This window comes from Scheffersomyces xylosifermentans (assembly GCF_036884685.1).
Source record: "Scheffersomyces xylosifermentans strain CBS 12540 chromosome Unknown RJT20scaffold_8, whole genome shotgun sequence".
Lineage (NCBI taxonomy): Eukaryota > Fungi > Ascomycota > Pichiomycetes > Serinales > Debaryomycetaceae > Scheffersomyces > Scheffersomyces xylosifermentans.
In genome coordinates this window covers 349,846-362,897 of record NW_027042946.1, presented here as the reverse complement: position 1 = coordinate 362,897, position 13,052 = coordinate 349,846, and the positions used below count along the sequence as shown (strand labels likewise).

Sequence of the window (13,052 nt, the reverse complement as noted above, 5' to 3'; positions counted from 1 at the left end):
TGTATCCGAGGGTGCACCTCATGTTCCCGAAAAAATGTCCTAAGTTGGATTCCTTGTACAGTATTACTGGAGATATGGCTTTGTAGCTAACATGTCATATTTAATAACAATTAGGGGCCGTCGGTGGTATCTGGAACAATTGGTAAGATAAATCAATGGTCGAAGTATGAACAAGCTCAAGCTTCATGCCATGTAGATGTATAATCTAATACTGCCAGTGCATTGATCTAAGGCTTAAAATCGCTCATCTAAACCGTACTGCTTGTTAGTACAAGGTAGTATTATTTCTAACAGGAATTCTGAGCAGAATTCTGATTCTGCTATATAGCGTACCAGACACTGTTAAACCTTGTTAGGTTAGGGGTAGTAGCGAGATAACTAGTATTATCGAAGCGGTAAGAGTTACTTACTTCACCAATCAACTCTAATGGCCAATCCACCAAATCATTCTTATAAGCCAAATTTCAACGTCATTCCACATCATTTAATCTGGGCATGCCTTCAGAGCTAAAATGCTACCGGAAATCTGGATCTCTGGACTTAGGTTGAAGGAATAATAATATTTTGAAGTAATTTTAACAGTGACAGTCGTCCCATTTATTATGAAGACATCCTTTTAAGCTTTTTTGGTATATTAATACATATTGTAGGGTAGTATCTCGACAAAAAGTGATCAAATTAACGGGCACTGTCGCTGTCTCGACTAAGCATCTATCATCGAACAGGTGAGTCTTCTTCAAATTCAAATAATATGATCAAGAGATTTCTCTATTGTTAAAGACCTTGTATAAGCTTTCAAATTTATTTCTTGGTGAAGACGCTTCAGGATGTCAACAGTAGGTATATTATGTGGATTGGGGTTTTGGTCTTATTTTTGTGGTCATTGAAAGTATTTACGAGATACTTTTATTGTACAACAACCAATTTAAATATTCATTGGTGTGACGGAAACTTCTCACTAGAGAACCATTACCATGCTGCAAGCAATGTCAAGTTTTATTCAAAGATATCAATACTTTAGATCCTTGAAAAGTTTAACAATCATTTCTCCATTTGCAAGAATTTAAAACACTTATTGGTTCATTGCAAAAAAAAAGGTAATGGGACGGGAATATTTTCTAATTCACTTAACATGGATGTTCTAAGTGGTTACTCTTCCAATAACAGCATTTTAAGCAGTTTATCTTCCATGTCACCTTTGCTGATGTCCCCAAATCAATAATGAAAATATCGTGGAACTCTAAGAATAAGAGGAGAAACTTGGAATAGCCATTAGGAAATTCTACCATATTATGACCATACTGGCGTATTCAATTGTTCTGGAAAAAAGGCTTACTACCCCAATTTCCAATATAATTAGGACTTCGTATCTATTTCTGTATGATCATTGTCAAAGTAATATTTTTCAAAAATTATTTGACTTGATGATGTATGCTTCGAGGGGGTGGAGTTCAATCGTGACCAGTATGACCCAAAGCTATTGTTCTTTCTCTAAATCTTAAAAGAATGATTACGCCCTTTATTGAACCTCTAGTACGTTGACTTTTCAGGGGTAACATTAACCGAAATTGCTGATTTAAAAATAGGCTCTCCTCTTCAGCTGGTAAGCAACCAATTTCAGTGGATTGTCTGTTAAAAAACTCTAGTTATTGAATAAGGCAATGTATCAGTGTTGCTGACTTTTAAAGGCATGGATTTCTGAATTGTTCAGTGGAGAACTATGGAGGAGGCTAAGAATTCTGTAAATAAACTCATGAAAGATTTCCTTAAAGAAAAAGTATCAAAAGACAACCTTAAATCGTAGCAGTAACTTGATGAAGGGCTGCTCTTTAAAGGTAAAATATGAAAGATGCAAAAAATAGACGTTGTAGCCCTTTCCTTCTGCCACTATGCTTAAGAAGCCAATACAGGAGAATCACCCTGTTCTAATCCCTACCTTACAAGCTACAAAATAGTGAAACTTTCAACTTGTAGCCGTATTCCTCGCATGTAGATATGGAAACTCAATACTCTGCAACGTTTCATCCCCTCATGGTGACAGTATTTTGAGGTCTCTCACCAATACTCATCTATGCCTACTGTGGCAATTCCCTGAGGAAGTACTACTAAAATTGGCATGTTCTGCTCATAGTTTTCTCGTAAGTGGAGCCCCCTAAACCTATAAACTCTGATAGGACCAAACTATGTTAACTACAAGAGCATTACTGGAGAAGAGGCAGCGTAGCTTAAAAATGGGCATAAGACGCAAAATGGCCTTCGATAAGAACTACGAATTTCACCAATGATTTATCGAAATAATCGTCCTACCAAAGACAGCGAACATTATCATTCCTTAATGGAGCCAATTTTGCAGGTTGATATACTCTGAATTGAAGCAAGTTTATAGGCATTATGCAATGCACTGTAGTGAGATGTGTGGACACCAAAAAATGCAGTTAAAAATATACCATTTTGCAAAATACCCGAAGAATTTCCCTGATATAGTAGTGAAGTAAACAGATGTCAATAGAATAAATTCTTTGCGGAGGGGTCCGCAAAAGGGTAAATGATTAGGAGTAGTTTCTTCGACCAACATAATATCTACTCGGTAAAGAAGAAACGTTTCATTTCGATTTGGCAGCTTAATGTATCTGTGCTACTTTAAAGACACACGGTGTCGTTCAACAATATAGCCACTTCGTACCTGGCGGCATGTAGAGCATCCTAAGGTGGAAGGCTCTGACGACGCGTCGTCTTTGTTATATACGATTGCAAGAACCCCCCGACCCTATCATCTTTATCTACGCGATATTAGCGACGGGATGGTCCTCGGACAAACTGTCTTGGGGTCGACAAATAACATGGCTTCTTTTTTCTTGCTGTAGTATAAAGTTCAGATTAACGCAAGGAATGAAATGGATCGATTAAAGTAATCATATTTTTCTACAGGTTGATGTGGATTGTGCGTGGTGCATACATACTACGCATTTTCAACTCTTGATGTTGAAAAATATAGAACTCAAATCTATCTTTATAATATATTAATTGAACTCCAATTATATAATTGTTCTACAAGAGCAGTAGTTATGATGAGACGATCAGTAATCTATCCCCGGTCAATTGAGCCACCTGTACAAATCATAGTTTTGGAATGTTCCGTTATTGTAAAATCAAAAATGTGATAAGTAAAGCCTCGCGCCGTTCGGGTTAAAATTTCTTCTTCAGAGTACCTCAGCACGCTTTAAACGAATGTCAATTCGTGATTAAGCATTGAGACAGACAAATCTAAGTAATGAGCTCGATTGTACCAACCAATTTAGTGCTTAGTTGTCATGTGGAATTTCATCTCTCGCAGGATGCAGCTCCAACTGAATCTAGCTTATAATTTTGTCCCATGCGTGATGCATATTATTAATGCTCCATATGCACAATGAAAATTTTTAATGTGGAAATTGAGTTCGGCGTTGCGTGTGTGGTCCGTTGAGAGTAGAATAAGCTTTTATGGCTCTGCACGACACTTTTTCCTTTACATATTTGTAAAATTTATGACGGTGCGTCGGCCAGGCATCACTCGGTGTTTAGAAAGAGAGATACAGTAGATTTGAATTTTGCCAACTAGATGAGAAACCAGATTCAACAATAGAACATATTTCTTGAGTGGCTAGTCAGGTAACCAAATAAGCGCAAGTAGCATATATTATGGCCATGCTGGAACTCTTATTTGTGTGCTTGAGCGCTGTCAGTCAACGGTTTGCAAGCAATGTAATGTAGAAACGTGATGATGTAGAATGTATGCCTTTATTAGAGATAATACGCCAGTTTGCAGATGCAAAAGAAGCTTCTTGATTGAAATTCTCAATGTTGCACTGGCGAATTAATGCTCCTGCTGCAAAAAGGTCTGAAGAAGCAACCTCCTGGACGGCTACAGGCTCAACAAAGGATGCGCAAGGTACGACAGTAACTAGCTGCTGGTGGACTAAACTATTGATAAAAGCAAAGTCACAGTGAACAATGCTGTCTATAATTCTTTAATCATATCGTATAATCTCCCAAGCAGGGAAGATCTAGAGCAGTAAAGATCCTTCCTTAGATGTGTTTGATGCTTTGATATGCTACTTTATGTGTATATGAGTTTACAGTATATACCTTAGTTAATAATGTGAATATACCATCTTTTCTGCACAATTCCTTCAAAAAGCTAAAAATACCGGCAATCCTTCTTGTCGTTAAATTTGCTCTATTTAGCTGAAGTTGCATTTAAAGAATTGGGGAAAGGGATTCAAGGCATGGCACGTACGCCAAAATGTTTTGTTAGCGAGAAACAAACTCAAGCGAAACCGTTTATTGCTCTTTCGTGGAGTAATGGTGCTTGAGGGACCAACGCCCCGAATTCCACTAATAGGTCTCCATCTTGATTTCTTGATCCAGGGCTACCAGGTTGCCGACGCAGCCACAACGATTTCGGAGCTTGCTACTGGGGACTTCAAAAGTCATGAGACGAGTTAACAAAGGGCAAGTTCTCAGTCCCCAAATTAAATCTGGAACTCACCATTATCCATTCTATTAAGAATTTGCTTTGATGCAAGAACTAACGATATACGAAGGAAGGATAGGCTTGGGCTCAAGTGCTGTACTCGCACTTCTCCGAAATTCCTGCTCTACCTTCCATCGGTCGTTGGATATATGCATTCAAACTTTTGGCCGATGTAACTCAGGTTATGATCTCTTTTGTTAGGCCAAAATTGGCTCACTGACGTTTCCGCTGTCTTCCCCTACCGTAAATCTCGCATCATTTCCTATTATTAACCAGAAGACAGTAAAAAATACTCATTCGCTTTGCAGAACCAGTAGGACTGGATTAGTTCAATATTCCACACATATTATTTAACGCTGGCATTACTCACGGTCACCATTTTCAAAGTATTATCTGTGTTGTTATGATCTGACTTGTGGCCTGTCATGAAGAGAATGTATAGAGACCTACCCGTAGTAGGAATACTCCAAAAGATAATACACATGCACTGACTCCTTCCAACATTTAAAAAATTAGTAACTGCGGGAATTGAAATATGCAGGATACATGACCTAAACGTATAAAGGCCAATGGGCAAAGATTATTTTTTTTATTGCACAATGAGCAACTGTTAGCTGTCTGTCGGCGCATTGGAAATGTCTGTCTGGATAAATCTGGGAGATTCCTGATCGAATGTTAGTGCTTTGATCCGAAATCGAAATAATGGACGTCTTCATCGTGTGGTCGCCATAGTTACCAACAAACCATTCCATGTGTGGGGTTGAGCATGATTTGAAGGTTCTCACTTACAAGTAGTGTTGAAGAATGTGCTAAGATGTACGTATATAGGAAACACAGCGTGTTTTCTTGAAAGCATCTATCGCTTTAAGAACTCGAACGAGATTGAATCTAATGATGGTCGGGGAGAACTCTATCCGAAGGCCGTGGCCGCGTCTCTTACTCTTCTTATACTCTTCTTATAGCGTTAGCCGCAAAGGAAGTTGCAATTATAATTAAATTCCTACATTATCAGACTACATCAATATGCAACAATACAGCAGACACTTTATTGGCATAAGTAATATGGAATTAAGTACTATATTTTCTGGCTTCAACGAGGATGGAGAAGACGTGTAAGATCCCATTCACAATCTGATGTGGTTCCAAGGCTGAATAAGCGTTCTAGAAAGGAGGATCTAAATGCAAGCACAGCAACAATAGAAGAAAATAGATGCAATTTTCAATAGCCAATTGTGGGTGATAAGGTTACTCCTAAAGCCAAAATGGGTCGATAGCAAATAAAATTCTGAAGTTAAGCTTTCTGCACCAAATTCATTGATTCCGTCCCCAAAAGTCTGCTGAAGAGAAGTTAAATGCACATGATTCTTTTAGATATCGGCACTGGAGCAAATCAAAAAACAAGCTGATTGGCACGATTTCAGATGCCGTAGGAGAAGAATACATAGAAGTATATATAAAATATAACGGCGCAACCAATATAACCAATCCCCGTGCTAATACTTAAATTGAAAACTACTAAAACTTTAATCTGGATATCTTACACGCTTATTCAGCTTATCACTAACCCCAACATCCCTATTCTTCAAATCAACAAAATTGTGAACTAAAAGTTCCAGCAAAGACACACCTCAACTTGAAACCCTGTTTCAAAACTGTCAAGGCTTATATAAAGTTTTCTAATTTTGTAGGTATAATGCATATTATTCATATTATTCATTTAAAAACTTCTATCGATGCAAAGCCTATGCCCCAGGGTATATCCGTCAATTGGAAACCTAATTGAAGTAAACCAAGAGGTACAATATAACCCAGTCAACATAATAGTAAATCAATAGCAATTATAAAAACCGACATTGAACTTGTAGCTTGGCATTGGTTTTCCACCGAATATCATAATACGAAAAGTGGGTGTCGATTTCCACTGGACTGATATTTTCGACTTGCAACTTGGCTCACCCGACACTTCACTACCAGTTGTTTCAGGCTTCACACGGCACAGATAGTCTTTCCTTCTATGTACGTACTATGAACAGGAGAACTTCATCGGGCTGTGAGCCCAGAAGCAAAGATGACCACTACTAATCGAAATAAGATGCAACCGAAAAGACCGTTGGGCCGTTTGCAAAGCAAGTGAACAGATATGGAATTTTAGTTAGTGACTGTTTCTGTGGTTTTATTGTTGAAAAAGTGAAGTGCCGTACAAAGTTATGGGCCATAATGGAAATCTGGCGTTAAGAACCAGGCTATTTTGTTCCGGCTTTGGTTGATGCCTTCCGCTATTTTTTGTCTGTTGTGTCTGTTCCTGTTTCATAGGAAATTTTTTTCTTCCGAGTGATAGTAGAGGTCGTGTCGGTGAACACAATTTGTGAAATTGTGACTGTTATAAGGGGCCAATTCTCCATTGCTACATCACCCATATTGAGCTAAACAATACAACATGATCTCATGTCGTCAGCCCTCCACACCCTGTAGATCATAGGTAAATCGGGCTGCCTTAGAACCATAATGAGTGCCATATTTGTCCTCTGACAAGGTTCGTGTCCGAACCTGCGAATTCCTTCGTATCAATCATGCATGCACTCATGCATTACGTTACACATATCATACATCATTTAATTATTTCTCATATTTTTTAATTTTTGTTTTATATATGCACTCCCCACATAGAATTGGGAGGGGGACTGCTTTTAAGTTTAATGCCTTCCCATTATTTTTGGCTGTCGCTGCACAATCCTACATAACATATTATTTCCTAGAAAATACCAATATCTATTCGATGTGCACTTATATATATAAATAAACATCTCTCATTTTTTTCGGGTTTTCACTACTAACACCTACTATAATATCGAAGTTTGGGTTTAACATAGTGAAAAGGAACTTTGGATGGCATTCCCATTGCATTCCTTTTTTTGGTTTTATTTTACTACAGTTATCTAAGCACATATATATAAACAACCGGATTACTGTTGTTTATATTTTGGTGTCTGTTTGCTCTTCCAGTTAACTGCGATTAACCACAGACGTCCATCCATAGATACATACACGCCTACCATTGTATATACGGACGATATATCTCGATTTATATCTCCCAAAGCATCAAAAGTCGTCGAATTCATAGCGACTCCGGCTGTACTTTTAACCAGGTGTAAATCATATTAGTGTCGGCATCTTTGGACAACCAGCGATCCCCACTTTTGTTCATAAGAAACACCCAAACACGACGCCAACAACCCCGTTCGAGGCCAATTGCAACCTTTGCGGTGCCTATTGTCGATTTCTGACCCATATTCTGGCTTGTTTCGCCGTCTTCGTGACCTGTAACCATCCACCAATAGCCAAATCCGTTGTCCGTCATCGAAAACGAACGACATCACTCTTTTGATCTGCATTTCCAACCCCTTCATCGACGTAGCACACCCGCGACAGCACTTCTGCATTCGTATCCCGTCTTTGTCTTCAACCGTCCATCCATAACACTCCGTATCCATCCCATTCAGTCTACTCCTTCAGTTCTGACTGTCCAGTGCATTTACCCGCCAACCCCCAATAGCCCCTTTTATACCCGAATCAGTGGTCGAAATTGTCGGTATTCTCGCCCTCGGAAAAAAATAATCGACTGAAAAGTTTTGATTTTTGTGTATTAATTTCTCGACCGGGTTTAATCTTGTTATAAACACAGGTTTGTTGTTAATATTTTACCGCCAATTGAAGGTTGTTTATACTATAACCATCTCGGAATACCAAGCGAACGTCTTTTTGAAGCCACAACGACTCCGAGTAGCTCCAAAGTGTATGACCCAGCAAGCCGTTTAGTTAATCGTCCCATCCATTGATTATCAAGGCACCTCCTTTCAGTCTCACCACTACATATACATTGACCAAAGCAACAAGATAGCTCTTCAACTGGCCAACAATTAATTGATCACATCTTTTTCAGTCTCCATTGCACATCTTCGTCCACAACAATGAACGGAAATTTCAACTCTGGCATTCAACAACTGGCCTCGGCCCAGTTCCCTGCCCAACAGCCATACGCATCCTACTACATGATGAATCAACAAGCACAACCGCAAGGAGCTCAATCGTCCATACAGGGCCAACAGTCCACTCAACAACAGCAGTCAACTCCATCGCAACAGCAGGCCACCCAGTCACAGGCCCAACAAGGCAACCCTCAGGCACAACAATCGTCGTCTAACCCTCTGGATCAGTATTACGTCCGTTACCAGGCGTCGTATGGTGCTCCACCTAACTATTCCATGTATCAACAACCAATACCAGGTCAGTTATCGCAACCTCAGCCAACCCACTACAACCAATTGGGCTCCGGCAGCTCGACTGCTGCTCTGGGTGCATATGGTGCTGGAACAGCTGCTTCTGGAGCCGTGGCTAGCGCTAACAGCAATACCCAGTCCACACCAATACAGGATACACTCAATTCTGCTAGTAATTCGACTGTAGGTCAATACCAGCCCCCAGGAATTCGTCCTAGGGTGACAACCACCATGTGGGAAGATGAAAAAACTTTATGTTACCAAGTGGATGCTAACAATGTGTCAGTTGTTAGAAGAGCTGACAACAACATGATCAACGGTACTAAGCTTTTGAATGTAGCCCAGATGACTAGAGGTCGTCGTGATGGTATTTTAAAGTCAGAAAAAGTACGTCATGTCGTGAAGATAGGATCCATGCACTTGAAAGGTGTTTGGATTCCATTCGAAAGAGCATTAGCCATGGCACAGAGAGAAGGAATTGTAGATCTCTTATACCCTCTTTTCGTGCGCGACATTAAGCGTGTCATTCAAACTGGTGTTACTCCAAGTGGTTCAGGTGCTGCTGCTGCTGCCGCTGGTGGAGCTGCTGTCGGACCAAAGACAGCGTCAACTCCGACTCCAGCCGCACAACCATCACTCAACAACTTCTATCAACAGTACAACCAGCAGTACGGTCAGCAATATGCTAACCCACAGGTAAATGGAACTGCTGGAACTGCCGTGTCGGCCTCGTCCACAGGAGCTTCCAACACGACGGGAGCCACTCTGGCATCTGCTTCAGCTGCTGGACAGCAGTCACCACAACAGGCTGCTACTAGCACTGCGAGTGATCTGTACCAATTGCAATTCCAACAGGCTGCCGTGGCTGCTCAACAGTCGCTTCCACAGCAACAACAACAGCAGCAACAACAACAACCACAACAGCAACAGCAGGTTTATGGATATCAACAACCTTACTACGCTGCTCCAGGTGCTGCTCCAAACCAATATTACCAGCAATACAACACTAACCCGAGTGCTGCCAACTATTCCGCATACAGCTCCCAGCCAGTCTACTCGTATGGTTACGTGAACCAGTTGCCTCATCAGATGCCACCCCAACAGCTGCTGCAGCAACCACAACAACTGCAGCCACAGCATTCGCTAGGTGCCCAGTCTAGTGGTGCTCTGGTGGCCGCTACTTCTAACGGCGCTCTCTCTGCTGGAGAGTCCGGGGCAAATGCAGAGAAGAAGGAGGACAAATAGAGCAGGAATGAGAAGAACCAGATCGTGGATCGACAGATCCACACATAGCTAAAGAGAGAGTGGACTCGTTAACAGCCACTGAATATATTGACTACAGGGGTGAAACAGCCGCAGAAAACCAGGTCATTCAATAATCGATAGAATAACCATGTAAAGTTTTGTATGATTATGACATTTATTGTTCTTTCTATACTAAATTAATATGATTAATATTGAATCTGGCTATCTCAGTTGTGGTATCTAGTCAATAGTATAATAACTCTCAAATCGCAAGTTCCTATAAAGCAATGACACTATTCATTATCTAGTTAGTTGCTCGTACATTTCATCCACCACATCTGCTCAAAAGAAAATCCTGTTCCACTAGATTTATATTCTTGATTCCAAAATTGCACTAGTATATTATCATCATAATTATTACTTACTCCATTGCTTTTGCTGCTCATCCATCATTTTACAATAAGTATCACGTTTGATTTTGTTATGTTCCGTTCTATTGTCCAAAGTATTGTATTACCTATCTATTTATCTTTTGTATAACTGTCTTTTTCCCATTTTTATATGTGTGAACTACTTTTTTATAGCTATGTACATTGTATTTACCTACTAGTTCCTACTAGATCTCACTAGATCTCAATAATGTACAATACGTCAAGTTGATGCAAGCCTTGCACGTTATGTAGTCTGACGGATCTGTCAAAGCTGTACACTGCTGCATCAGTACCTTAAGCCGTGCCCAGCCTACATCCTCATAGGTTGAGAAATCTCAACTCTCGGATTTAGGACAACTAGAACACCCCCCTCAGTTATGCAGAGAACATGACGTCGCAAGCACTTGAAGCACTGTGGTAACTATAACCGTTTGCGGGCCATCAGCGACATCATCACGCAGTGTAAAATTATATTTACGAACGCAGGTCATAGTATGTACCATGGTGACGCATGTATATCATGTCAAAGAACACTTCGACAGTAGAATAATACTTTAAAACAGACACCGCCGTTGTTGGTGACGAGGACGAAAGGCATATTATTCTGTTAAACTTTTGCGGCACAGGGTAATCCAAGGATGACTCGGGTAAACAAGAAGTCGTCACGCCTTCTTCATGGCAACTGTCTAACGTGTTGATATCACCCAACAAGATTGATCAATATTAACTTAATATGCATACTTAAAAGTTAAACCAGACCTCTCCCCATAATATTAAGCTATTCAAACGTGGTATTATTGTAGAATATTATTTCGCGTATTTTGGGGCCAACTGACCGACCGTAAGGCCAGACCCGTTATGAATCATGGTCGGAGTTGGAATCGGTGAGTAGATTGTTCATGCTAGACGACTCTCAATAAGATCCGAGTGCTAGATTTGCATTTGCTGTGCATCTAAACTGAAGAACCCTTACCTCCATTGGACTATACTTAGATTCAAACTATTGTCATGTCTGACGTCGTGCCGATTTATGTACAACGATCCTCGGCCTTTGCAGTTGCAGTTGCAGTTGCAGTTGCAGTTGCAGCTGAAAGACAAGTGCTCACAGGGGACCATCTAAAGCATCGAACATTCTGCTCCCCTACAGTGCCACTATACGAGAATGTAGGTACCCCCAATTTCCGGTGTGCCGCCTTCTTCTGCAGTTACAATACCCTTAAGGTGATGAGCTACATCAGAAGTAATAATGACACCAATAATTTCTGTACAGGAGGTAGAAAGGTGTCGGAGGGTGGATTAGCCGATCAACGGGGCAGATGGAGACTTTTGTCAGTCGATCTGATACCATCTAATCGTGTAAATTGTGATTGACAACTGCCGTCGTCTCGTTGCTGTCGCTACTTACTCAGGCGTACGAAGTTGGAACTATACTATCCCAAATACGTTCCAACCTCGGTCGACCCCCTTGGCTCGCCCGAATCGCCTCAGTGTTCCATTTAGTGATTAAGAGACAAGACAAATGCTTAAAAAACAAGACAAACCATACTACTTCAATTTACATAGACCACATTCTGCATACTTAGGTCCTACATTCATATTAGCACATTTCTAGGTACTGGCAGCATGCATAGTTATGTATGCTAGGCCTGGCATGATGTCAATCTTGGCATGCATTCATTCCCTTCCTTATCGCAGATGAAAACGCATTTGCATGTAATCAAGATGTCGTCATTACTGTTTTGTTTACTTCAAACTTCGACTTAAAAGGAAACAGAGATTGTTTCATTACCAAAATCACACTCCTGTTCGACTTGGGCTTAAACGCCTCTTTGCACACAAACAATCTCAGACAAAAATTGCCCATTCTCATTTCAGACAGGGGGTTTGGAAATGGCGGTGATGAATTTATAGAGATATAATCACGTGACAACTACGGTTGCACGGATGTTTTCGATTTTTCACGTGTCAAACATCACGTGATCAAAAAACATTACACTAAGTACATTTTCTTCCTTCACATAAATCATCCGTGATAGTTTAGTGGCTAGAATTACCGCTTGTCGCGTGGTAGACCGGGGTTCAATTCCCCGTCGCGGAGTTTTGCTTGCGCAAGTGGTTTAGTGGTAAAATCCAACGTTGCCATCGTTGGGCCCCCGGTTCGATTCCGGGCTTGCGCATATTTTTTACTTTTTGCTGAGATTTTGTAAGAACACTACAAAGACGATCTTGCATCAGTCATATTTTAAACCAAATGCATACTTGTGCAGCGAGCAATGCACCGCAATATTTTATTATTGTTGCATCTGGGAAGTCGTGCTGAGTCTGGAGTACATGCACCACATAAGGTATTTCACTACGGTTATGACTGTGATCACTGCACTGTTTGCATGGTTGACGAGATAGGAAAGACAACATGGGAACGTCAGGATACTTTTCTGTATTACTGGAAACGAAGCACATTTTATTGAAGTATAATTCAATTTGTATATGGGCAGGAGGAACAAGGCGTTCGGAACATAAATTAGATTTTGACTCTGGACCAGAGCACATCTACTAAGGTCTTCTAAACATGAGCTATTAGTTGAC

The 13,052-nt window shown here is 40.5% G+C and overlaps 1 protein-coding gene and 2 non-coding genes across 3 annotated transcripts; all 3 read left to right on the top strand. All coding sequences in view use genetic code 12, as the record gives it.

Annotated features, from left to right (window-relative positions):
• Nucleotides 1-8,481: 8,481 nt before the first annotated feature.
• Nucleotides 8,482-10,035, top strand: EFG1 (KilA-N domain-containing central transcriptional regulator EFG1; the record flags this gene model as incomplete). The annotated part of the gene is made up of 1 exon (XM_064918551.1): nt 8,482-10,035. The coding sequence occupies one exon, from the start codon at nt 8,482-8,484 to the stop codon at nt 10,033-10,035; it is 1,554 nt and encodes a 517-aa protein (XP_064771826.1).
• Nucleotides 10,036-12,492: 2,457 nt separating this feature from the next.
• Nucleotides 12,493-12,564, top strand: RJT20DRAFT_t171. The gene has a single exon. It is a non-coding gene; the product is annotated as a tRNA-Asp (tRNA).
• An 8-nt stretch (nt 12,565-12,572) lies between these two features.
• Nucleotides 12,573-12,643, top strand: RJT20DRAFT_t172. The gene has a single exon. It is a non-coding gene; the product is annotated as a tRNA-Gly (tRNA).
• The last annotated feature ends 409 nt before the right edge of the window (nt 12,644-13,052 follow it).